Raw genomic sequence first — 23502 nt, forward strand, 5'->3', positions numbered from 1 at the left:
CGAAGGCATTGGCTTGTTAGACGTACTGTAAACAACAAATCAATCATTACTTTGTCATTACAAAGTCCAAATAATATAATTTCGATGGCGAAATTGTGATGGTCAATCCATCTCATTTGTGATTATAGCTAATATCGTGACTAATTTTCCTGCCCCATGATACATATTGTGACATTTTTGTATTGCGATACGTTGAATTGTCGATCTCGTGCCATCCCTATTATCCAGTAACTCAAGATTCAAGATTCAAGATTTTTATTGTCACTCCCTAGTACAAGTATCACGTGTGAAATTCTTGTGCTGTGAACTCCGTTTACAACATAGTACAAATATAACAGGGCATATGAGTGCAAAAACAACAAGAGACACAACAAGCAATAAGGCAGTAGAGTGATAAGACAAGTCAGAGACAATGGCATATTCACTGCACATAGGTGCACATGTCATGTGCATACTTTGGACGTACTTAAACATTTTAAATTCGACGTATTTGACGTACAGGTGCAAATAGCATATACCTAATTAAACATACAATTGAACATTAGACATACATAATGGTAGCATCTACAGTGCGGTACAGTACAGCTACTACACTATTTGTGTATGTTAAGGAGTCTCGTGGCCTGCGGGAAGAAACTGTCCCTCAAGCGATTTGTGCGTACTTTTGGGACCCTGTATCTCCTCCCTGAGGGTAACAGGGAGAACAGGCTGTTGTGGGGATGGTTTGTGTCTTTGATGATCTTCAGGGACCTCCTGAGGCACTCCTCAACCTGCATCTCAGAAGTCAGTTGACGTTATAATATCCTTCCACCCTGACTTTCTATTGTGTTAAATGTCAAATGGTAGATTGAAAATTGAGTGTGTGTGTGTGTGTGTGTGTGTGTGTGTGTGTGTGTGTGTGTGTGCATACGTGTGCCGTGCGTGTGCCGTGCTTGTGTGCCTGCGTGCGTGCGTGTGATTTTTGGAAGGAAGAACAAGTTGTGGCAAGAAGATCAGATCACGGGACTGTTTAAAAGGGCCTATAGGCTCCACTTGTCTCTCTCTCTCCTCTCTTAAAGTTTGATTTTGCCTCAAGGACATTAGAGACGGGTACACAGAACAGAAGCACTTTCCTGGGACAGGTTTCCTTTTAGAGAGAGGAGATGGATCAAATGTTGCTTCCAGCAGTAGGGGACAAACCTGTATCAATTAGGAGCATCATAATGATTACGACTGAGATCAAACACCATGACCTGGCACCGCTTGTCAATTCCACAGACAGCAGCTTTTGGACTGCCTATATAGTCTGTGGAGAGCAAGGAGGAGCACACTCAGGGGGAAGTCTCACTTTGATGATGTTTCATCAATCTGTTTGAAGTTTCTTACTTTTTTTCTCCGTCCTAATTGTCTTCTGCCGCGCTTTTTGCTTGGTTTGCAAAAGCTTGTCATTTGGACCTGCTGCCCAAAGACTAGTGTACTTGTGCCGTTCCTATCCACATAGCCTACCTACAGCTCTGTATGCTATTGCATACTCTTTGTCTTATTACCAGAAATTCTATGGTATCTAAAATGCACAATTCAATTAGATTGAGCAAGAAGGTAAGTGGTTTGTTGGCCAGATTGTGTGATCGTTCCAGAAGTAGGTCTAATCGCAAATGGCTGCATAGCTGATAGTAGTCCACCTTATCAGGTTCATCTTGAGAAGGTATAACCTTAACTCTGCATTTATTCTCAGTGGTGTGCCAAAGGTTTCCCAGTCGGTCAGCTGCTCTTCAATCTTGATGCAGGTCTATACACAGATTGGTGTTCCTCTTCTTCTTCCTCAGTGTAGTCTTATCAGCATCCTGTCTAGGGCGTAGTAGGGGTTGTTGGGCCAAAACTATGACCATTACATTGTTTTACTAGTCTTCTCATGCACTTCATGCAGTATTCACATATCTGTAGTGAAGGGATCCCTCTTTGGCGTCAGCATGGCAGACTGAAGTAGCGTGTTTCAAGCAAATCAAAATGCCACACTGCCTCTGCTCTCAATATCCAGTCAGCCAATCTGCAGTCCATGCCTTGCGTCTGTCTTAACGAGATGTGACTGTGTGCGGGTCTAAAAACCATTCCGATTATTAGAGTTTTGAATAGATGTGATGTGTTTTTTATTATTTTATTTTTTTCTGTGCCTTTGACATGAGGGGGGCAGTGCTGGCTCCATGTGGCTGTGCAGGGCAGCCAATGGGCCATTTAACGGCTTAAAAGTTGAGAGAAGAAGAAGAGCTCAGTTTGAGCGTCACACACGCTGATGTACTGCTTTAGACACAGAGCAGTGCTTTCTGCCCCTTCAGTCTTTCTGTATTCAGCGTGACTCAAATGTTCCTTGCATAATGTAGAAGGTGGGAGTGTTCTTCTCAGCTCGTCTCGTTTTCGTCATCTCTCCTGATACCTCTGCTTCCTATGTTCCAGATCGTTTTGTAGCCCAGGTCAGCCTGCTGCTACCATTTGTAATTAAGACAAAGTATTCTCAGACCGGAATCAGATGAAAGGCGAATAAACTCAGTGTTGAATATAGTCGTATGCCAGAGGCCAGCTCAGTTACCAACTTCATTCTTATTCCCTTTGTTCCTCTCCATCTCACAGAGGGCTGGAGGCAGCTGAAGGACTGCTGGGTCTGTGACAGTGGAACTGGTATTAAACGGACCATTTCTGCTGTCATCATGTGTTAACCCAAAGCTTCAAAGAGCCATCTATTTACTGCAAAATTAAAGCAGGGATAAGCCTTAGCCTGTATGATATTATCGCCAGTCCTACAAGTCGTTATTGATGAGAAGTTACTGTCGGCACTGCTGAAGTTTAGTAAGGCCAGAACAGACAGAGGTGGAAAGAGTACTGACAAATCATACTCAAGTACAAGTATTGTTACTTTAGCTAGTGAAAATTAACTCAAGCACAAGTAAAATTACTAGTCCAGGAAATTACTCAAGTAGAGTAAAAATAGTAGCCTATTTAAAAGTACTCAAGTAAAAGTACATTTGCGTTACTTTAAAAATGTTTTATATTTTAATTATTTACCATAAATTAATGACATTCCACACATCCAGCACATGTTACCAGAGTTACCTAAGCTGTCCCAGTCTTTGTCTGTCTTGTCTTTCATACTGAATTCAGATGTGGGCACGGATGCTTAGTTTGGCGATTCTCTCCTTTGCCAGACATGCTAGGATAGCAACAATATCACAAATCACAATCAACAGATATGTCCATTGTGCTGTGGCTATCAGCAATGTCAAATGAAACTGAGATTTCTCAACTAATAAGATGATGGGAATCATTAAACCTGTCTAATTCAATTTGCCAGTCTTGAGCACGATTTAATTTAATTGAACATTGCACTAACCAGTTTGTGCGCCCTAAATGTGGAAGTGATTCCGGACCTGTTAACGAGCAATCTGAATTTACTAATTTACTCAGTGTAAAAGTACTTTAGAATATCTATTATTACTATTAGCATTATTGAAAATACTTTAAAAAGTACAAAAAGTACTTGTACTTGAGTAGCCTACTTGTACTTGAGTAGCCTACTTTCCACCTCTGAAAACAGACCCCTTGACTACATGCCATTAGCGGCTGCCACATAGTGGTTCACATGATGTGCAGGGGCGGACTGGCCTTCGGGAGTACCGGGAGTTTTAGTTTTAAAAATAGACCCCCCTCCCCCCCATTTATCGAAATGTCTATGGAGAAAATGGACGCAGAACTTACTTCCGGGGCAAATTACATCACGAAAAGTCACTGTTGAACTCTATTGAAAACCACAATACTGTAGGCTATATCCCTCAGTAATGTAACAATCTGGTTCAGAATTGGAATATACTACACATAGCACCACAATAAATCTATCTATACCAGGGGTGGGCAACTATTTTTCATGGGGGGCCACACGAGAAACCCAGATTGTTGCCGGGGACCGAACAAATATTGTCATGCCGTAACCCATGGATGGGCAACTTTGATGATAGAGAGGGCCACAAAAAAATGTCCTCGCTACCAGGTTTTGCTGAGGGCCGAACGGCGCCAGCGCAAAAAAATTGGGGCATTTTAAGTCAGGTTTAGAGGAATAACTCATTTTATATTAACAGTTGTGATGTCATTATGCAGCCTTAACCACCAATATTTGATCCTTTTCTCACTCACTCCTATGTCACCACCCTGCAGGGCTTGAAATTAACTTTTTTGACCACCTGCCAATATGGCTGCTAGATTTTAAAGTTACCAGCCAATTAGAATTTCCACTAGCCGAAATGTTTTTCTTGAAATAAACCAGAATATGAGTGGGTTCATTTAAGCATAAGTACCAGTAAGTGGCCCGGGATTCTCAAAGCCTGTGTTGAGGGTCACACAAACAAAAATGCACTCTTGAAGCTAAATAAATCCAAAACCAACAAGTTAATTATTTAAATTTCTACTTCAATGTAGAACAGTCATTTCTTACACATGAGATTACTTTTAGCCTTTTAGTCATAAAGATGATTGAAAGATATTCCATATTCCAGACTGAAATGCTATAACAGAAGTGGAGTATTGGTCAGAATGACATGAATATTTGGACACTCATTCAGCGGGTATCTTGCATGTTGCGTTCAGGTGCACTGTAAAAAAAGAAAAGAAAAAAAAAGAAAATTACAATTCCATCGCGGGCCACACAGGGGGCGCCGTATTTTGCCCATGTGTGATCTATACCATGGACCCACAGAACATTATCCACATTACCAATCTATAAACTGTAGAACCATTTATATTAGGGGTATATAGAAAAATAATGGACACCCGCACACTGTCTTCACTTGCTCAAAATTGGAAAATTTAATACACAACGTTTCGGTACAAGACCTTTTTCAAGTATATCTAGGGGTATTAGGGGTATATAAAAGCAGATCAATTATTAGGCTATTTTTATATTTGAAATAAATGATGTGTCTCCTTTTCTAAAGTAATGATAAATAGTCATGAGTGAATCAAACAGTAGAAATTATATTCTATCTAAAAATACAGACTGTTAATTGAAAGGCCACAGAAAAATGGCAACAACAACTGAGAAAGTCTGATTGTCAACAGACAACTGTATAAAATTATTACAGATTAGTCTCACTGGTCGCTCAGACGGTCCTCGCTGGTCCTCATCTCCTCACTGGGTGCCTGAGTGGCACTCTGCTTGGTGGCTTGGGTGCCGGCCTGCCAGATGAACACCTTCCGCAGGCCCTCGCTGGTCCTCATCTAGTGGCACCCTGCCTGGCTGCCTGTGTGCTGCTGGCCTGCCTGGTGCTGAACACCTTCTGCAGGTTCAGCTGGGCCCGGAACTCCTTACAGAAGATGAAGTAGATGAGCGGGTCCAGGCAGACGTTGAGAGCCGCCACCATGCTGGTCAGCTCTATCAGGTAGAAGAAGGCCTGGCGCCATGCACAGAGTTCACCCAGGAAGGAGTAAGGAAGACGTACCAGGTGGTATGGGACGAAACAGATGCAGAAGACGCTGACCAGCACCAGCATCTTCCTGCGGGACTTGACGAGCTTCTTGGAGCCTGAGGACGATGCTTGCCCCGACTGATTCCGCTGTACCAGCGTCAGCCTGCGGGAGGTGCTGACGTAGAAGAAGACCAGGGCGATGAGCACAGATAAGAAGAGAGTGACGTAGGTGCCGTGGGCGATCTTGTAGAACAGACTGAGATCGACGCTGCGCAGGGTGTTGCAGCTCGCTGTATCGGAGAAGGATTTCAGACGTTGCTCGTTGAGGAGCGACAGGGTGACGTAGATGGCCATCGCGGCCAGGAAGAACACCCAGGTTACCGTGGAGATGATGTAGGCAGCCCGCACCTGCTGCAGGATGTGAGTTGTTAAAGGATGGACAATCTTCAGATACCTGGAGAGAGGGGAGGAAGAGAGGAGAGGAGGAGAGAGGAGGACAGCACAGAAGAGGAGATGCAGGTGTGCGTTAAATTTGACAGCAGATAACGTCAGTGGTCAAATCTGACAAATCTGACACCACAAATCTGACACCACCAGGAATAATATACTCAACTGTATGAATTCTTAGATTAAGTAGTATGCCAATTTAAACTCATAAACATATGTTTTGGTGATTCTATTAGGGTATCTGTTAGGGATGAAGTGTCCAAACAGTTAATTTGTGTCACACAGGATCAAACCTGAGACCGGCCAGTTACAGGACGGTCTGATGCATCTGATCCTACCTGTAAGCGGCGATGTATCCCATGAACAGGATACTGGCATACATGTTGAGGTAGAAGATCAAGCTGCCGAAGTGGCAGTAGACCCGCCAGGCCTGGAAGGAACTGCTGGCATAGTAGGCGATGCGAAAGGGGAGACAGAGGGTGAGCAGGAAGTCAGCGACCACCATGTTCTTCAGGTAGATCGTCATGCTGCTGGATGCCTGCTGCTGCCAGGGCCGGCAGAAGTAAACCTTCATGGTGAAGCCATTTAGGACCAGTCCCACCTGGGGAGGCAGCAAGGAAAAACCTACAGTCAGTCGCCTTTATTCACAAAGTTCAAATCTTTATCGTCCCACCAAGTTAAAAGAGAGACTTCTCTGACCTCGAAATAGAAACACGTCATATTGAACCAATTACATTACATTACATTACATTACGTCATTTGGCAGACGCTTTTATCCAAAGCGACTTACAATAACACATTTTTGTCAGCAATAGAGCAATCTACTATGGAGCACAGTCTGTGATAACTACAACTTCTGAAGGAACAGTGGTACAAGTTTAGGTTAGTGGTACAAGTTAAGGTTAGTTTTTTTTTTTTTTTTTTTTTTTTTTTTGGGTGAAAGAGAGAACGAAGTTAGATCAAGAAGGGCCCAGATGGAGCCTGAAAAGGTGCGTCTTTAGTCTTTTCCGAAAGATCGGCAGTGATTCAGCCATCCTGACCGAAGGTGGAAGCTCGTTCCACCATTGAGGTGCCAGGGACGAGAAGAGTCGAGATCGGGATGAGCGACTTTTGAGCCCCCGTAGCGAAGGAGGGGCGAGGCGACCTGCACTGGTGGAGGAGCGAAGGGAGCGCTGAGAGGTTTGGAACCTGACCATAGATTGCAGGTACAGGGGAGCTGACTGGTGTACTGCCCGGTAGGCCAGTACCAGTGTCTTGAATTTGATGCGGGCCGAGATGGGAAGCCAGTGGAGCTCCTGGAAGAGGGGAGTGACGTGAGAGAATTTGGGTTGGTTGAATACGAGACGGGCTGCAGCGTTCTGAATGAGCTGAAGCGGTCGGATGTCGGTGGCAGGTAGGCCGGCCAGGAGCACGTTGCAGTAGTCCAGGCGGGAGGAGACAAGAGACTGGACCAGGAGTTGAGTCGCTTCTCTTGTGAGAAAGGGATGGATTTTGCGGATGTTGTAGAGAGAGAACCTACAGGAGCGTGCTGTAGCAGCTATGTTGGCTGAGCAGGACAGCTGGTTGTCAAGGATCACCCCAAGGTTCTTAGCTGTTTGGGAGGGAAGTACAGTGGTGTTGTCAATGGAGATGGAGAGATCTGCGAGAGGGCAGTCTTTTCCTGGGAGGAAGAGTAGCTCTGTCTTACCAAGGTTGAGCTTGAGGTGGTGGGCAGACATCCAGTCGCCAATGTCTTTGAGGCATGCAGAGATGCGAGCCTCGATTTGAGTGTCTGAGGGGGGAAAGGAAAGGAAAAGCTGGGTGTCGTCAGCATAGCAGTGATAAGAAAAGCCATGAGAAGAGATCACATAGGCAAGAGATCTGATATAGAGAAGGAAAAGTAAGGGGCCCAGGACTGAGCCCTGGGGGACACCGGTGGTAAGAGGACAGGATCTGGAGAGGGACCCTCTCCATGAGACCTGGTATGAGCGGTTCGAGAGGTAGGAAGCAAACCAGGAGAGTGCAGAACCTGAAATGCCTAGGTCAGACAGAGTGGAAAGAAGGATTTGGTGGTTGACTGTATCGAAGGCAGCAGACAGGTCAAGGAGGACAAGAACAGAGGAGAGGGATGAGGCCTTAGCAGTGTGAAGGGCCTCTGTGACAGCAAGAAGAGCTGTCTCAGTGGAGTGAGAAGCCTTGAAACCGGACTGCAGAGGGTCCAGGAGGTCATTTTGGGAGAGATAGAGAGAAAGTTGTTCGGACGTTGCTCGTTCAAGGGTTTTGGAAAGGAATGAGAGGAGAGAGACAGGTCTGTAGTTCTGAATAGCGGTAGGGTCAAGGGAGGGTTTCTTAAGCAGAGGCTTGACTCTTGCAGTCTTTAGAGCAGGCGGAACAAGACCAGAGGACAGAGAGGAGTTAATGAAGGTCGTGAGGAAGGGAGATATGTTAGGTGAGATGGTTTGGAGGAGAGAGGAAGGGATAGGATCGAGGGGGCAGTAGGTGGCTCGGTTCGAGCTGATGAGTTTAAGCACCTCATCGGGAGAGAGGGGAGAGAAGGAAGGAAATCCAGGGACAAGGGGCCGGGAAGCAGGATTGGAGTCAGGAGTGTTAGTGAGGGTGCCTGGAGGATGGAAGGAGGAGCTGATGTCATCCACCTTTTTAGTAAAGAAGGTTACAAAATCATCAGCAGAGAGGGAGGAGGGAGGGGGAGGGGAGGGAGGGTTGAGGAGCGTGGAGAAGGTGGAAAACAGTTTACTGGGATTGGATGCAGAGGACTGGATTTCAGAGATGAAGAAGGAGGTTTTTGCTTTGGAGACAGCATCAGTGAAGTTGGAGTGGATAAGGTGGTAGGAAGAGAGATCTTCAGGGAGATGTGATTTTCTCCATTTTCTCTCAGCTGCCCGAAGCTCAGTTCGAAAAGTTTGCAGAGATTCAGTCAGCCAAGGAGAAGGGGGAGAAGATCGGGCAGGCTTAGTGGTGAGTGGGCACAGAGAATCAAGAGCGGAGGAGAGAGAGGAGAGAAGAGTGGTGGAAGCCTCGTCAGTGGACAGGAGAGCAAATTGCTCGGCAGGGGGAAGCAGGGAGAGGACGGTAGAAGAGAGGGAGTCGGGTGAGAGAGTTTTTAGGTTGCGTCGGGTGGTGGTAGAGTGAGGGGGAGATGGGTGGGAGGAGGGGAGGGGGATGGGAAGGGAGAAGGTGATAAAGTGGTGGTCGGATACAGGAAGAGGAGTCACAGTGAGATTAGAGGTGGAGCAGGATCTGGTGAAGACCAGGTCAAGCACATTCCCTGCTTTGTGAGTGGGAGGAGATTGAGAGAGGTAAAGGTCAAAGGATGAGAAGAAGTTAAGGAAAGGCAGAGATTGTAAGGTTACTGGCTGGATGTTGAAGTCTCCTAGAAGGATGAGTGGAGTGCCATCCTCAGGAAAGACGGAGAGGAGGGTGTCCAGCTCGTCCAGAAAGTCACCAAGTGGACCAGGGGGGCAGTAGATTACCACAATGTTGAGCTTGATGGGTAGGGATACGGCAACTGCATGGGACTCAAAAGATGAGATAGACAGATGAGAGAGAGAGGTGACAGTGTAGGTCCATTTGAGAGAGAGCAATTAATTCTAATTAGATTCTAGAGCAGATACATAGATGTCTGTTCAGATGTGCGTTTACTGCGGGGGTTAAATCCCCAATCCTGTCTGCCTGGGCTGGGCTAGCAGCTAAATGCTAACTATGCTGAATGGATAGAACGGGGGATTTACCCCACCCTGACCACGCCCCCAGCCAGCTACCCCAGCGTCTATGACGAGACACAGACTGTCTCTGTGGAAAGATAAAGAAAACGCTGCTGCGGTCAACAGCGTTTTAGTGGACAACCAAACTCTAACTGAGGTTTGAATGTCATTACATCCATGACATGTATACATTACAGTATATATAATAATATGATAGCTTATAGTAGAGTTCCCCTGCTGATTCTAGACAGAGCCACCAGACGCAGGCTGCAGCCTCCACCATGTTGTGTTGAATCTGCTTTCTGCTCTGTTGCAGGGTTTTCCAGTGAGTTGACCAGGTATAAACTTTGTCACTTAGTAGGCTACATGAATCACACCAAAATACCATTGGAATACTTTTAGAATATTAATTGAACGCATTAGTAGCCTAGTTACTAGTTACTCACTGAGGATGAGATGACTCCCCAGCCATGCAGCGGGCGCTCCCGTCCCGATGCTGCTATTTTGCAAAATATAGGAGTCATGTGTGCCCACCGGCCATTCAACCATGCAGAGCCAGATTAACACCCCCAGGGGCCCCTGGGCACTGAAGCTCCCAGGGGCCCCCCTACCCATCGTCCGGATGTTTGGATGTTTTTTCGCCATATTTAGAGGAATTTCTCATTTTAAATTAACATTAGTATTATACTGTTATGTCATTATTCAGTTTCTGAGATGCAGTTTCTCACTCACTCATAGGCGATTCTAGGCTTTGCAAACAGGTAGCACCAGCAGGATAAAAATATTAGTCTGACTGGGGGGGTTTCTAGGGGAGGCTGTGCCCCCCCTGGACAAAGAAACTTTGTACATTTTAAAGTAAAATGCATGAATCTGATGCACTCTGAGAGCAAAAGGAAGAGGCTAATCTTCACATTAATATCCTCTTCACTGTGCTGTGGCTTTACAATGATGAAAAAATAATTGACATTACATTTCCAATAAAAAACAGCAGAGGGTGCCGCAGCACCACAAGCACCCCCACTTCCCGCGCCCCTGGTCACCACTTGCCCACAGGCATCCAATGAGACTAAATCATCAGACTTAATCTTCTTGGAAACAAATTTTATTTTGTCCTGATTGGTCTTAGATTTGTGTCATAGTTTTGTGGAGCCCAACATGAGCCCGACCAATTTTTTTTTTTTTTTTTTTTTTTTTTTGGAGGGCCCCTTCACCCCGAGGGCCCCGGGGCACCTGCCCCGGTTGCCCTATGGTTAATCCGGCCTTGCAACCATGTTTAGGAGAGGCCTGGCATCACAAATTAAATTCCCTGAACATTTAGTGATAGTTTTTACGATTGATGAATGCATAATCATTCATGGATGGTGGCTTCTTACAAGTATGTAGAGGTTGCTTAATTGCTTCACACCAGACAACTGTTAACACCGTTAATTATAAACAATAGTTTGAAAATGATCTTGAAAGGCTTAATGCCAAGAAAAAAAGATTGAAGCTGAATATTTAGTTATAAAAAGATACTAGGAATTTCGGAAATGAATACATCCATCTTAAATAGATTTTGACTTTCGAACTTTACAATGCTCTGGGGTTATTGGAAATGGTACACGAGGAGGGACCTGACCTGATTTGATCGCAGCCTCCGCTCATGTCCAGATTGATAAATGCAGAGCGTTGCGTGGCGTGAGCTGAGGTGAGATACATTTCCGATAGATTAGCGCTTGCACCGTTTATGTGCAAAATGTGACATGAAACCATGAAACTGAAACTCACACCTCTGCTGCATGTGCAGCGGAAGCATTGACTTGATGAGCGGAAGCAGAAGACAAGGCTTGAGACAACACCTCCCTTCATATGCGATTTTAGGCATTGTATTGGGGAGATCGGTATAGTAGAATATTAGAAAAAATGCATAATGACGCACAATATGAAAATACACAGCATAAAATGCACTGTCATCCGTCATGCATCACATCCACAGCTACAACACAATGTCAATCAAAAATGTCAATCAAATAATGCCAATATCACATTACTATAGAACGCACCAGTGCATGTTAGTCATCCCAGCGATAACAAAATCCAACAATATCACAATATGACAAAGAAGAAACGACTGAAATAACATTACTTTTTTGGACAATGTTTCTTCTATATTTACATTCCATTGTATCAGGGGGGGGGGGGTTTCTTCTTTTTTCGAGAGAAAAAAATCCAGCTTCTTAAATGGGAATATTGTCTGGTTTCTTTATTCATCTATGACAGTAAACTGAATATCTTTGGTTTTTGGACAAAACAAGACATTTGAGGACGTGATCAAGGGCTTTGGGAAACAACTAATCGATTAATCAAGAAAATAATTGACAGATTAATCAATAATGAAAATAATCGTTAGTTGCAGCACTAGTGCAAATAAACATTTCTCAATGTGTTCTCATCTGTTAGTTAACATTTGTTGGCTTTTTTGTTGTATTTGTTGTTGTATTTAAGTTGTATTTTTCTTTCCTTTTTTCTTCAATTGGCCACATTTCTGTCTGTACTGTATATTCAAGAAAAAATAGCTATGGTATCGGAATAATATCGGTATCGGCAGATATAGGCTATTTTTCTAGAACATTTTTTAAACAAATTATGGTTTTAAAAAGTAATGGGGACAAAATTGGTCATTTGGAAAAATGGTGTTGATATGTCCCCATTAACGTCCCCCAGTCTACCTGACACCTATGCTACATTTAGATTTGCGGACCTGACTTGAGAGACTTGTGCCTCAAGACTGGAGACTGACTTGGGACTCAAGCAGAGTTGACTTGATGCAGCTCTGGCAGAACATCATGAACCTTCATCCTCCTCTTCTGAACAGACTCTTCTTCAACAGCAAGCAGGTACATCACTACCGTTTCAATTTTGATTTTCTACAGCTGTATCTGCTTGGTTACTTCAGATCAGCTAGCTAGTTGGCAAACATAGTGACACTCACACACACAAACATAGTGACACTCACAGCTGAGCTTTGAGTTTGAGGAGTAAAAAGCTGCTATCTGATCTCAGACTGAAGTGACTCGAGTCTGATGTGAAGGTTTGGAGGCATTGCAACGCACCAGGAACTGCAGGATGGAGGCCAGCATGAAGAACAGCTTAGCCGAGGTGTCGACCTGACCACAGGTAAGCGAAACGTTGCCATCCAACCGATTGATGCCTGAGGACTGGTTGAAGGATGAAGCCACGCTCTGTCCCACCAGACCGCTCATGTTTCTGGGTAATCTGACAGAGGTAACGCAAGCTCAAGTTAGTTAACCACCTTCAGGTCTTCAAAGTCTGGACTGTAGCTTCAATATAGCTTCATTACAACCCGGCTCTAGGTTGGAACAAAGAAGGGAGTCATACGGCAAAGTAGTGTTATTTGTTTTAACAAAAGCAATGAGGAAATATGCTCATCGACTACTTTTTTTACTACTAAAAACAGGATGAGGTTGACTAAATATGATAATAACTTACAATGACATTTGACACAGGACTAAGACTAAGACTAAATTTAAAAAAATAGACGACAAAATTAACGCATATTATAGACTGTTTTCCCCCCTCAATGCAGCAGTTCAGTTTCTTGTACTGCAGCATCATAGCTGACATTTAGCTGTCTTAACAACACATTTACAAAAAAACAACAACACACATTTACAGAGATTGCAGGTAACAGAACCCGCCCAGGGTCTTATCTGTGTATGAGCGCTTTCCACACAGCGCAGCCAGCCCCCCTCCCTTCTCCCCTCAGCTGCGGGCTGAGCAGGGACTGTGAATAGGGTCCACTGGTCATTGCTACCGGCATACGCCGACACTGGGTTGGTACAGGCACCCGCGCATCCACATCAAAGTTCAACGGACTCCAGCTCGACATCATTTGAAGCAACCACTACATGACTTTTTGCAGCACATGAAGAACTGTTGCTGAAGCCGAATAGATTAAGCCAGACATCGGCTTAAGCGCTACCACGTTCCTCGAGAACCTGCCTCTCACCCAAGCTGGGTGGGAGGCACCCAGCTTGGGAACCTTACTGGACTCATCTTGCTGCTATGCCAGTAAAGCTTGTGCCATCCTCATCTGCTGCGGTTGCCAAAAGTCATGTAGGTGCTTCAAATGCTGTAAAAGGAGTCCATTGGACCTCAATATGTGGATGTGAGAGTGCCTGTAGTACCAACAATGAGGGTCAAGACGACAGATTTGAGTAATAAAGAGGCCATTTACACCTGGCGTTAACATGCGTTTTCTGCAATCTGATTGCAGAAATGGTTGTCCTCTCAATCCGCATAAAGTTGCTGTATCCAGATTGAGAGGACACATTGCATTTACACTTGTGTTCAATGTGTACACAATGCATCCCTGACCACCTCCCGAGGTGGTTTGGCCGATCAGATTGCAATCCTTCTTCAATGCGTTTTGGGGTTGTTTACACCTGGCATTTCAAGTGATAAAACACAATCTGATTGCAATCTGATCACAGAAAATGCATGTTAGCGCCAGGTGTAAATGGCCTCATATGTTGTGTGATTGATTAGGATAGCCGAAAACTCTTTCGGGCGGTGGCCATATTGGATTTCGCCACCATGGTGACCCCATGGGTCGCCGGCTCGAGCGCTCTCACTAAATCATTAGAGCATGTCCTGGGCTACACCTGGGTTTGGGTTTGGTGCCTTTAGACTTGATTTGCACAAACTTAGCCTCATATCTCCCTAAGTCCCTCGACTAAAAGGTTTGAAATGTTTGTTTTGCATGGGGTTATAAATCGAGTGACAACACACATTTGGAGGGCACCAGTGCAATGCTACCACGTATATTTTCTAATTCTACGGGTGTATACCTTGCCAAAATGAAAGTTAATCCCCCAAGATGGTACCAGTGGCCCAAAGTTGGGGCCCCGGCTCACAGCCTGTGACAATAAAATTGTCAGTTAATTTAACTTGTGTTCAAATCAAAGTGTTCAGTCAAAGTGTTCAAGTCAGCACTGTCAGTGTTTATGAGTCTAATCAACCCACTTGAACATTTCAAAACGTGTCAGGTTTTGCAGAATCCTACTTTAAAAGGTAGATAGAACCAATAGATACGATAGAAATAAATGCAATACTGTATTCATTATCATCATCATATTATCAGACTGAAACTAGCAGTAGGATCGGTGATCATCAGTCACCTACACTCACCTGCCTTTTCCGTCAGCTGCAGAAAGCTTCTCTGTATGCTCTGCAATTTCCTTCTGATTGTTATCGTTATAATCTTCACATATGTCAGGAAGAACTTCAGAGTGCGTGTGTGTGTGTGCGTGTGTGTGTGTGTGTGTGCGTGTGTGTGTGTGTGCATGTGTGTGTGTGTGTGTGTGCGTGTGTGTGTGTGTGTGTGTGTGTGTGTGTGTGTGTGTGTGTGTGAGAGTGAGAGTGAGTGAGTGAGACAGCTGCACTAACCACGATTACAATGTGGTTACTGGTTAGTGTCACAGGTGTGATAATTTACAAGTGAAAGCAGAAACTTAACTTGCTGAGAAAAGTTATTTCCTGATGCATTACGGTAATCAGTGTTGTTCCTGCAGGCCCGGTTCTACGGGGGTGCAAAAGCATGCATTGCACCCTTATTTTAATTGTCTGCATGCTCAGTTGAAAAGTAAAAAAAAAAATAAAAAAAATAAAAAAAAAAATGCTACAGCTGCACACTTACTGTTTAAACTTGAATTATAGTTGTTGTTTTTCTTTGTTCTTTGATGTGATTTTATGGCTTTTTGGCACCTATATGTAACCTTTTAAGGTTGAGATCATTGTATTATCATTATATGGTCCAAATATTTCAATAAAGCACTTGAAACACTTGAAATATTCTTGCTTGGGTGGTATCATTCTACTTGAAATGATGGTCAAATGCATTATTTTTAGTAAAATAACATGTCGGCCGGGCATCTGCACCCCTTCCTATCTAGGATGCACCCCTAGTCATCTTGTTCTGGAACCGGCCCTGTGTTCCTGTAGCCAGGGGTGGACTGGCCATCGGGAGTACCAGGAGTTTTCCCCGTGGGCCGCTGGACAATTGGGCCGGCCGCAATTTATTTATTTTTATTTTATTTTATTACATTTTTTACAGTGTAGCCTATGGGCCCTATTCTCCCACAGGCCTTCGGCGCTAAAACGGGCCTTAACCGCAAAAAAACGTGCCTTGCGCCTGTTTTGGGACGATATCAATATGGCTTTACGCTGCCAAATGTGCTTTAGGCCGAATGGGCGTGGCGCAGTCCCAGAATGGGCGAGACTAGGCGTGTCGGCGCTAAATACCGGCCTACTGATATCTTCCGACCTGGCGTACATTTAGCGCTTTGCGCTTTTGAAAAGCAGGCCTATTCAGTGCGCGGAGCGCTCCCCTCTGGCTCTCTCCCTCCCCTCTGGCTCTCTCCTCTGTCACCCTTCTCTGTGTCACTCTCTCCCTCTCTCCTCAGTCCCCAGCATGCAATTGGGTACTCCATTTCGCTACTAAATAGCAACCAAATGAGGCGAAATAGATATAAAAGGTCGATCTAAAATAATGTGTAATGGTAACACAGCCTGCAATTGTAGAACATTTCAATATTGGACCAAATAAAACATCGAAATTAAAACACCACCCTAAGTGAAACATATATGTCCTCCTGGGCCTATATATATCCCTTGTCGATTTAACGTGATTTAGATAAGTGACAGCGGAACGCGCTTCTATACTGTGATGTCCGCTCCAATAACTTGGCCCTACTTCACATTTAGTTTTACAATAAAAACACATTTATGCAATGACTTTACATAATGTAGGGTATATTTATGTACATCATCCTTCCTGCAGCAGGCGAGAGAAAATGATATCTTTCTGGACAAACTTTCACCAATCTAATAGGCTATATTATTCTAGCTGATGCATTTAGAACATTCTTTTCACTTTGATCTTGCTATAGTGTAGCGTATTTACATGCTTGCAGTATTTAAACTGCAGTTAGATTGGTTTGAGAAGCATAATAATATGGAATAATAGCCTATATGGAGACAGACAGACTGGATGAAGGGAGGGGGGGGGGGCAATCTGAATTTACTAATTTACTCAGTGTAAAAGTACTTTAGAATATCTATTATTACTATTAGCATTATTGAAAATACTTTAAAAAGTACAAATCCTCAAAAAGTACTTGTACAGACCCCTTGACTACATGCCATTAGCGGCTGGCATGCCAGCCACATAGTGGTTCACATGATGTGCAGGGGCGGACTGGCCTTCGGGAGTACCGGGAGTTTTAGTTTTAAATGTCTATGGAGAAAATGGACGCAGAACTTACTTCCGGGGCAAATTACGTCACGAAAAGTCACATGCCTGTTGAACTCTATTGAAAACCACAATACTGTAGGCTATATCCCTCAGTAATGTAACAATCTAACAATGATAGAGAGGGCCACAAAAAAAATTCCTCGCTACCAGATTTTGCTGAGGGCCGAACGGCGCCAGCGCAAAAAAATTGGGGCATTTGAAGTCAGGTTTAGAGGAATAACTCATTTTATATTAACAGTTGTGATGTCATTATGCAGCCTTAACCACCAATATTTGATCCTTTTCTCACTCACTCCTATGTCACCACCTGCTCTCCCTGCAGGGCTTGAAATTAACTTTTTTGACCACCTGCCAATAGGGCTGCTAGATTTTAAAGTTACCAGCCAATTAGAATTTCCACTAGCTGAAATGTTTTTCTTGAAATAAACCAGAATATGAGTGGGTTCATTTAAGCATAAGTACCAGTAAGTGGCCCGGGATTCTCAAAGCCTGTGTTGAGGGTCACACGAACAAAAATGCACTCTTGAAGCTAAATAAATCCAAAACCAACAAGTTAATTATTTAAATTTCTACTTCAATGTAGAACAGTCATTTCTTACACATGAGATTACTTTTAGCCTTTTAGTCATAAAGATGATTGAAAGATATTCCATATTCCAGACTGAAATGCTATAACAGAAGTGGAGTATTGGTCAGAATGACATGAACATTTGGACACTCATTCAGCGGGTATCTTGCATGTTGCGTTCAGGTGCACTGTAAAAAAAGAAAAGAAAAAAAAAGAAAATTACAATTCCATCGCGGGCCACACAGGGGGCGCCGTATTTTGCCCATGTGTGATCTATACCATGGACCCACAGAACATTATCCACATTACCAATCTATAAACTGTAGAACCATTTATATTAGGGGTATATAGAAAAATAATGGACACCCGCACACTGTCTTCACTTGCTCAAAATTGGAAAATTTAATACACAACGTTTCGGTACAAGACCTTTTTCAAGTATATCTAGGGGTATTAGGGGTATATAAAAGCAAATCAATTATTAGGCTATTTTTATATTTGAAATTAATGATGTGCCTCCTTTTCTAAAGTAATGATAAATAGTCATGACTGAATCAAACAGTAGAAATTATATTCTATCTAAAAATACAGACTGTTAATTGAAAGGCCACAGAAAAATGGCAACAACAACTGAGAAAGTCTGATTGTCAACAGACAACTGTATAAAATTATTACAGATTAGTCTCACTGGTCGCTCAGACGGTCCTCGCTGGTCCTCATCTCCTCACTGGGTGCCTGAGTGGCACTCTGCTTGGTGGCCTGGCTACCGGCCTGCCTGATGAACACCTTCCGCAGGCCCTCACTGGTCCTCATCTCCTCATTGGGTGCCTGAGGCACTCTGCCTGGCGGCCTGTGTGCTGGCCTGCCTGGTGCTGAACATCTTCTGCAGGTTCAGCTGGGCCCGGAACTCCTTAGAGAAGATGAAGTAGATGAGTGGGTCCAGGCAGACGTTGAGAGCCGCCACCATGCCGGTCAGCTCTATCAGGTAGAAGAAGGTCTGGCGCCATGCACACAGTTCCCCCAGGAAGGAGTAAGGAAGACGTACCAGGTGGTACGGGACGAAACAGATGCAGAAGACGCTGAGCAGCACCAGCATCTTCCTGCGGGACTTGACGAGCTTCTTGGAGCCTGAGGACGATGCTTGCCGCCACTGATTCCGCTGTACCAGCCTGCGGAGCCTGCGGGAGGTGCTGACGTAGAAGAAGACCAGGGCGATGAGCACAGATAAGAAGAGAGTGACGTGGGTGCCGTGGGCGATCTTGTAGACCAGACTGAGATCGACGCTGCGCAGGGGGTTGCAGCTCGTTGTATCGGAGATGGAGTTCAGATGGTGCTCGTTGAGGAGCGACAGGGTGACGTAGATGGCCATCGCGGCCAGGAAGAACACCCAGGTTACCGTGGAGATGATGTAGGTAGCCCGCACCTGCTGCAGGATGTGAGTTGTTAAAGGATGGACAATCTTCAGATACCTGGAGAGAGGGGAGGAAGAGAGGAGAGGAGGAGAGAGGAGGACAGCACAGAAGAGGAGATGCAGGTGTGCGTTAAATTTGACAGCAGATAACGTCAGTGGTCAAATCTGACAAATCTGACACCACTTGAATGCAAAGGAATAATATACTCAACTGTATGAATTCTTAGATTAAGTAGTATGCCAATTTAAACTCATAAACATATGTTTTGGTGATTCTATTAGGGCATCTGTTAGGGATGAAGTGTCCAAACAGTTAATTTGTGTCACACAGGATCAAACCTGAGACCGGCCAGTTACAGGACGGTCTGATGCATCTGATCCTACCTGTAAGCGGCGATGTATCCCATGAACAGGATACTGGCATACATGTTGACGTAGAAGATCAAGCTGCCGAAGTGGCAGTAGACCCACCAGGCCTGGAAGGAACTGCTGGCATAGTAGGCGATGCGAAAGGGGAGACAGAGGGTGAGCAGGAAGTCAGCGACCACCATGTTCTTCAGGTAGATCGTCATGCTGCTGGATGCCTGCTGCTGCCAGGGCCGGCAGAAGTAAACCTTCATGGTGAAGCCATTTAGGACCAGTCCCACCTGGGGAGGCAGCAAGGAAAAACCTACAGTCAGTCGCCTTTATTCACAAAGTTCAAATCTTTATCGTCCCACCAAGTTAAAAGAGAGACTTCTCTGACCTCGAAATAGAAACAAGTCATATTGAACCAATTAGTTCTAAGTAGCAGCCTGAAAAGTGGCATTAAAGCAAGTCAGAAAAATGCAGTATAGAGACAGTCTGTCTGTGTGGGAATGCCCACAAAATGTTACTACGGCTGGCGCGCGACTCGGCGCGAGTATATCTCAATGGGCTGACTCACCAAAGGACTCTACACTACAGGATTGGGGATTCTAGAGCAGATACATAGATGTCTGTTCAGATGTGCGTTTACTGCGGGGGTTAAATCCCCAATCCTGTCTGCCTGGGCTGGGCTAGCAGCTAAATGCTAACTATGCTGAATGGATAGAACGGGGGATTTACCCCACCCTGACCACGCCCCCAGCCAGCTACCCCAGCGTCTATGACGAGACACAGACTGTCTCTGTGGAAAGATAAAGAAAACGCTGCTGCGGTCAACAGCGTTTTAGTGGACAACCAAACTCTAACTGAGGTTTGAATGTCATTACATCCATGACATGTATACATTACAGTATATATAATAATATGATAGCTTATAGTAGAGTTCCCCTGCTGATTCTAGACAGAGCCACCAGACGCAGGCTGCAGCCTCCACCATGTTGTGTTGAATCTGCTTTCTGCTCTGTTGCAGGGTTTTCCAGTGAGTTGACCAGGTATAAACTTTGTCACTTAGTAGGCTACATGAATCACACCAAAATACCATTGGAATACTTTTAGAATATTAATTGAACGCATTAGTAGCCTAGTTACTAGTTACTCACTGAGGATGAGATGACTCCCCAGCCATGCAGGCAGCGGGCGCTCCCGTCCCGATGCTGCTATTTTGCAAAATATAGGAGTCATGTGTGCCCACCGGCCATTCAACCATGTTTAGGAGAGGCCTGGCATCACAAATTAAATTCCCTGAACATTTAGTGATAGTTTTTACGATTGATAAATGCATAATCATTCATGGATGGTGGCTTCTTACAAGCATGTAGAGGTTGCTTAATTGCTTCACACCAGACAACTGTTAACACCGTTAATTATAAACAATAGTTTGAAAATGATCTTGAAAGGCTTAATGCCAAGAAAAAAAGATTGAAGCTGAGTATTTAGTTATAAAAAGATGCTAGGAATTTCGGAAATGAATACATCCATCTTAAATAGATTTTGACTTTCGAACTTTACAATGCTCTGGGGTTATTGGAAATGGTACACGAGGAGGGACCTGACCTGATTTGATCGCAGCCTCCGCTCGTGTCCAGATTGATAAATGCAGAGCGTTGCGTCATCTCATCAGAGCTGAGATGAGATACATTTCCGATTGCACCGTTTATGTGCAAAATGTGACATGAAACCATGAAACTGAAACTCACACCTCTGCTGCATGTGCAGCGGAAGCATTGACTTGATGAGCGGAAGCAGAAGACAAGGCTTGAGACAGACTTAATTTATTTCAGATGGGAGACTATAACACCTCCCTTCATATGCGATTTTAGGCATTGTATTGGGGAGATCGGTAGGCTATAGTAGAATATTAGAAAAAATACATAATGACGCGCAATATGAAAATACACAGCATAAAATGCACTGTCATCCAAGGCCGGATTAACCATAGGGCAACCGGGGCAGGTGCCCCGGGGCCCTCGGGGTGAAGGGGCCCTCCAAAAAAAAAAATATATATATATATATTTTTTTTTTGTCTGGCTCATGTTGGGCTCCACAGAACTATGACACAAATCTAAGACCAATCAGGACAAAAGAAAATGTGTTTCCAAGAAGATTAAGTCTGATGATTTAGTCTCATTGGATGCCTGTGGGCAAGTGGTGACCAGGGGCGCGGGAAGTGGGGGTGCTTGTGGTGCTGCGGCACCCTCTGCTGTTTTGTATTGGAAATGTAATATCAATTATTTTTTCATCATTGTAAAGCCACAGCACAGTGAAGAGGATATTAATGTGAAGATTAGCCTCTTCCTTTTGCTCTCAGAGTGCATCAGATTCAGGCATTTTACTTTAAAATGTACAAAATTTCTTTGTCCAGGGGGGGCACAGCCGCCCCTAGAAACCCCCCAGTCAGACTAATATCTTTATCCTGCTGGTGCTACCTCTTTGCAAAGCCTAGAATCGCCTATGAATGAGTGAGAAACTGAATCTCAGAAACGGAATACAGAAACATAACAGTATAATACTAATGTTAATTTAAAATGAGATATTCCTCTAAATATGGCGAAAAAACATCCAAACATCCGGACGATGGGTAGGGGGGCTCCTGGGAGCTTCAGTGCCCCGGGGCCCCTGGGGGTGTTAATCTGGCTCTGCTTTCATCCGTCATGCATCACAATCACAGCTACAACACAATGTCAATCAAAAAGGTCAATCAAATAATGCCAATATCACATTACTATAGAACGCACCAGTGCATGTTAGTCATCCCAGCGATAACAAAATCCAACAATATCACAATATGACAAAGAAGAAACGACTGAAATAACATTACTTTTTTGGACAATGTTTCTTCTATATTTACATTCCATTGTATCAGGGGGGGGGGGTCTTCTTTTTTCGAGAAAAAAAAATCCAGCTTCTTAAATGGGAATATTGTCTGGTTTCTTTATTCATCTATGACAGTAAACTGAATATCTTTGGTTTTTGGACAAAACAAGACATTTGAGGACGTGATCAAGGGCTTTGGGAAACAACTAATCGATTAATCAAGAAAATAATTGACAGATTAATCAATAATGAAAATAATCGTTAGTTGCAGCACTAGTGCAAATAAACATTTCTCAATGTGTTCTCATCTGTTAGTTAACATTTGTTGGCTTTTTTGTTGTATTTGTTGTTGTATTTAAGTTGTATTTTTCTTTTCTTTTTTCTTCAATTGGCCACATTTCTGTCTGTACTGTATATTCAAGAAAAAATAGCTATGGTATCGGAATAATATCGGTATCGGCAGATATAGGCTATTTTTCTAGAACATTTTTTAAACAAATTATGGTTTTAAAAAGTAATGGGGACAAAATTGGTCATTTGGAAAAATGGTGTTGATATGTCCCCATTAACGTCCCCCAGTCTACCTGACACCTATGCTACATTTAGATTTGCGGACCTGACTTGAGAGACTTGTGCCTCAAGACTGGAGACTGACTTGGGACTCAAGTAGAGTTGACTTGATGCAGCTCTGGCAGAACATCATGAACCTTCATCCTCCTCTTCTGAACAGACTCTTCTTCAACAGCAAGCAGGTACATCACTACCGTTCTGCTCAATTTTGATTTTCTACAGCTGTATCTGCTTGGTTACTTCAGATCAGCTAGCTAGTTGGCAAACATAGTGACACTCACATACACAAACATAGTGACACTCACAGCTGAGCTTTGAGTTTGAGGAGTAAAAAGCTGCTATCTGATCTCAGACTGAAGTGACTCGAGTCTGATGTGAAGGTTTGGAGGCATTGCAACGCACCAGGAACTGCAGGATGGAGGCCAGCATGAAGAACAGCTTAGCCGAGGTGTCGACCTGACCACAGGTAAGCGAAACGTTGCCATCCAACCGATTGATGCCTGAGGACTGGTTGAAGGATGAAGCCACGCTCTGTCCCACCAGACCGCTCATGTTCATGGGTAATCTGACAGAGGTAACGCAAGCTCAAGTTAGTTAACCACCTTCAGGTCTTCAAAGTCTGGACTGTAGCTTCAATATAGCTTCATTACAACCCGGCTCTAGGTTGGAACAAAGATGGGAGTCATACGGCAAAGTAGTGTTATTTCTTTTAACAAAAGCAATGAGGAAATATGCTCATTGACTACTTTTTTTACTACTAAAAACAGGATGAGGTTGACTAAATATGATAATAACTTACAAGGACATTTGACACAGGACTAAGACTAAGACTAAATTTAAAAAAA

General features: G+C 44.0%; 2 protein-coding genes across 2 annotated transcripts; both read right to left on the reverse strand.

Annotated features, from left to right (window-relative positions):
- Nucleotides 1-5234: 5234 nt before the first annotated feature.
- LOC310792329 (P2Y purinoceptor 14-like) lies at nucleotides 5235-18270 on the reverse strand (the record flags this gene model as incomplete). Its single annotated transcript, XM_083654051.1, has 4 exons — nucleotides 5235-5880; nucleotides 6212-6474; nucleotides 12667-12829; nucleotides 18146-18270. The coding sequence occupies 4 exons, from the start codon at nucleotides 18268-18270 to the stop codon at nucleotides 5235-5237; spliced, it is 1197 nt and encodes a 398-aa protein (XP_083510177.1).
- A 4-nt stretch (nucleotides 18271-18274) lies between these two features.
- LOC310792331 (P2Y purinoceptor 14-like) lies at nucleotides 18275-23209 on the reverse strand (the record flags this gene model as incomplete). Its single annotated transcript, XM_083654053.1, has 3 exons — nucleotides 18275-18926; nucleotides 19253-19515; nucleotides 23060-23209. 3 exons carry the CDS (start codon nucleotides 23207-23209, stop codon nucleotides 18275-18277), a joined length of 1065 nt encoding a protein of 354 aa, XP_083510179.1.
- Between the last annotated feature and the right edge of the window lie 293 nt (nucleotides 23210-23502).

The sequence above is a fragment of the Poromitra crassiceps genome, assembly GCF_964638095.1.
Source record: "Poromitra crassiceps genome assembly, chromosome: 17".
Classification (NCBI taxonomy): domain Eukaryota; kingdom Metazoa; phylum Chordata; class Actinopteri; order Beryciformes; family Melamphaidae; genus Poromitra; species Poromitra crassiceps.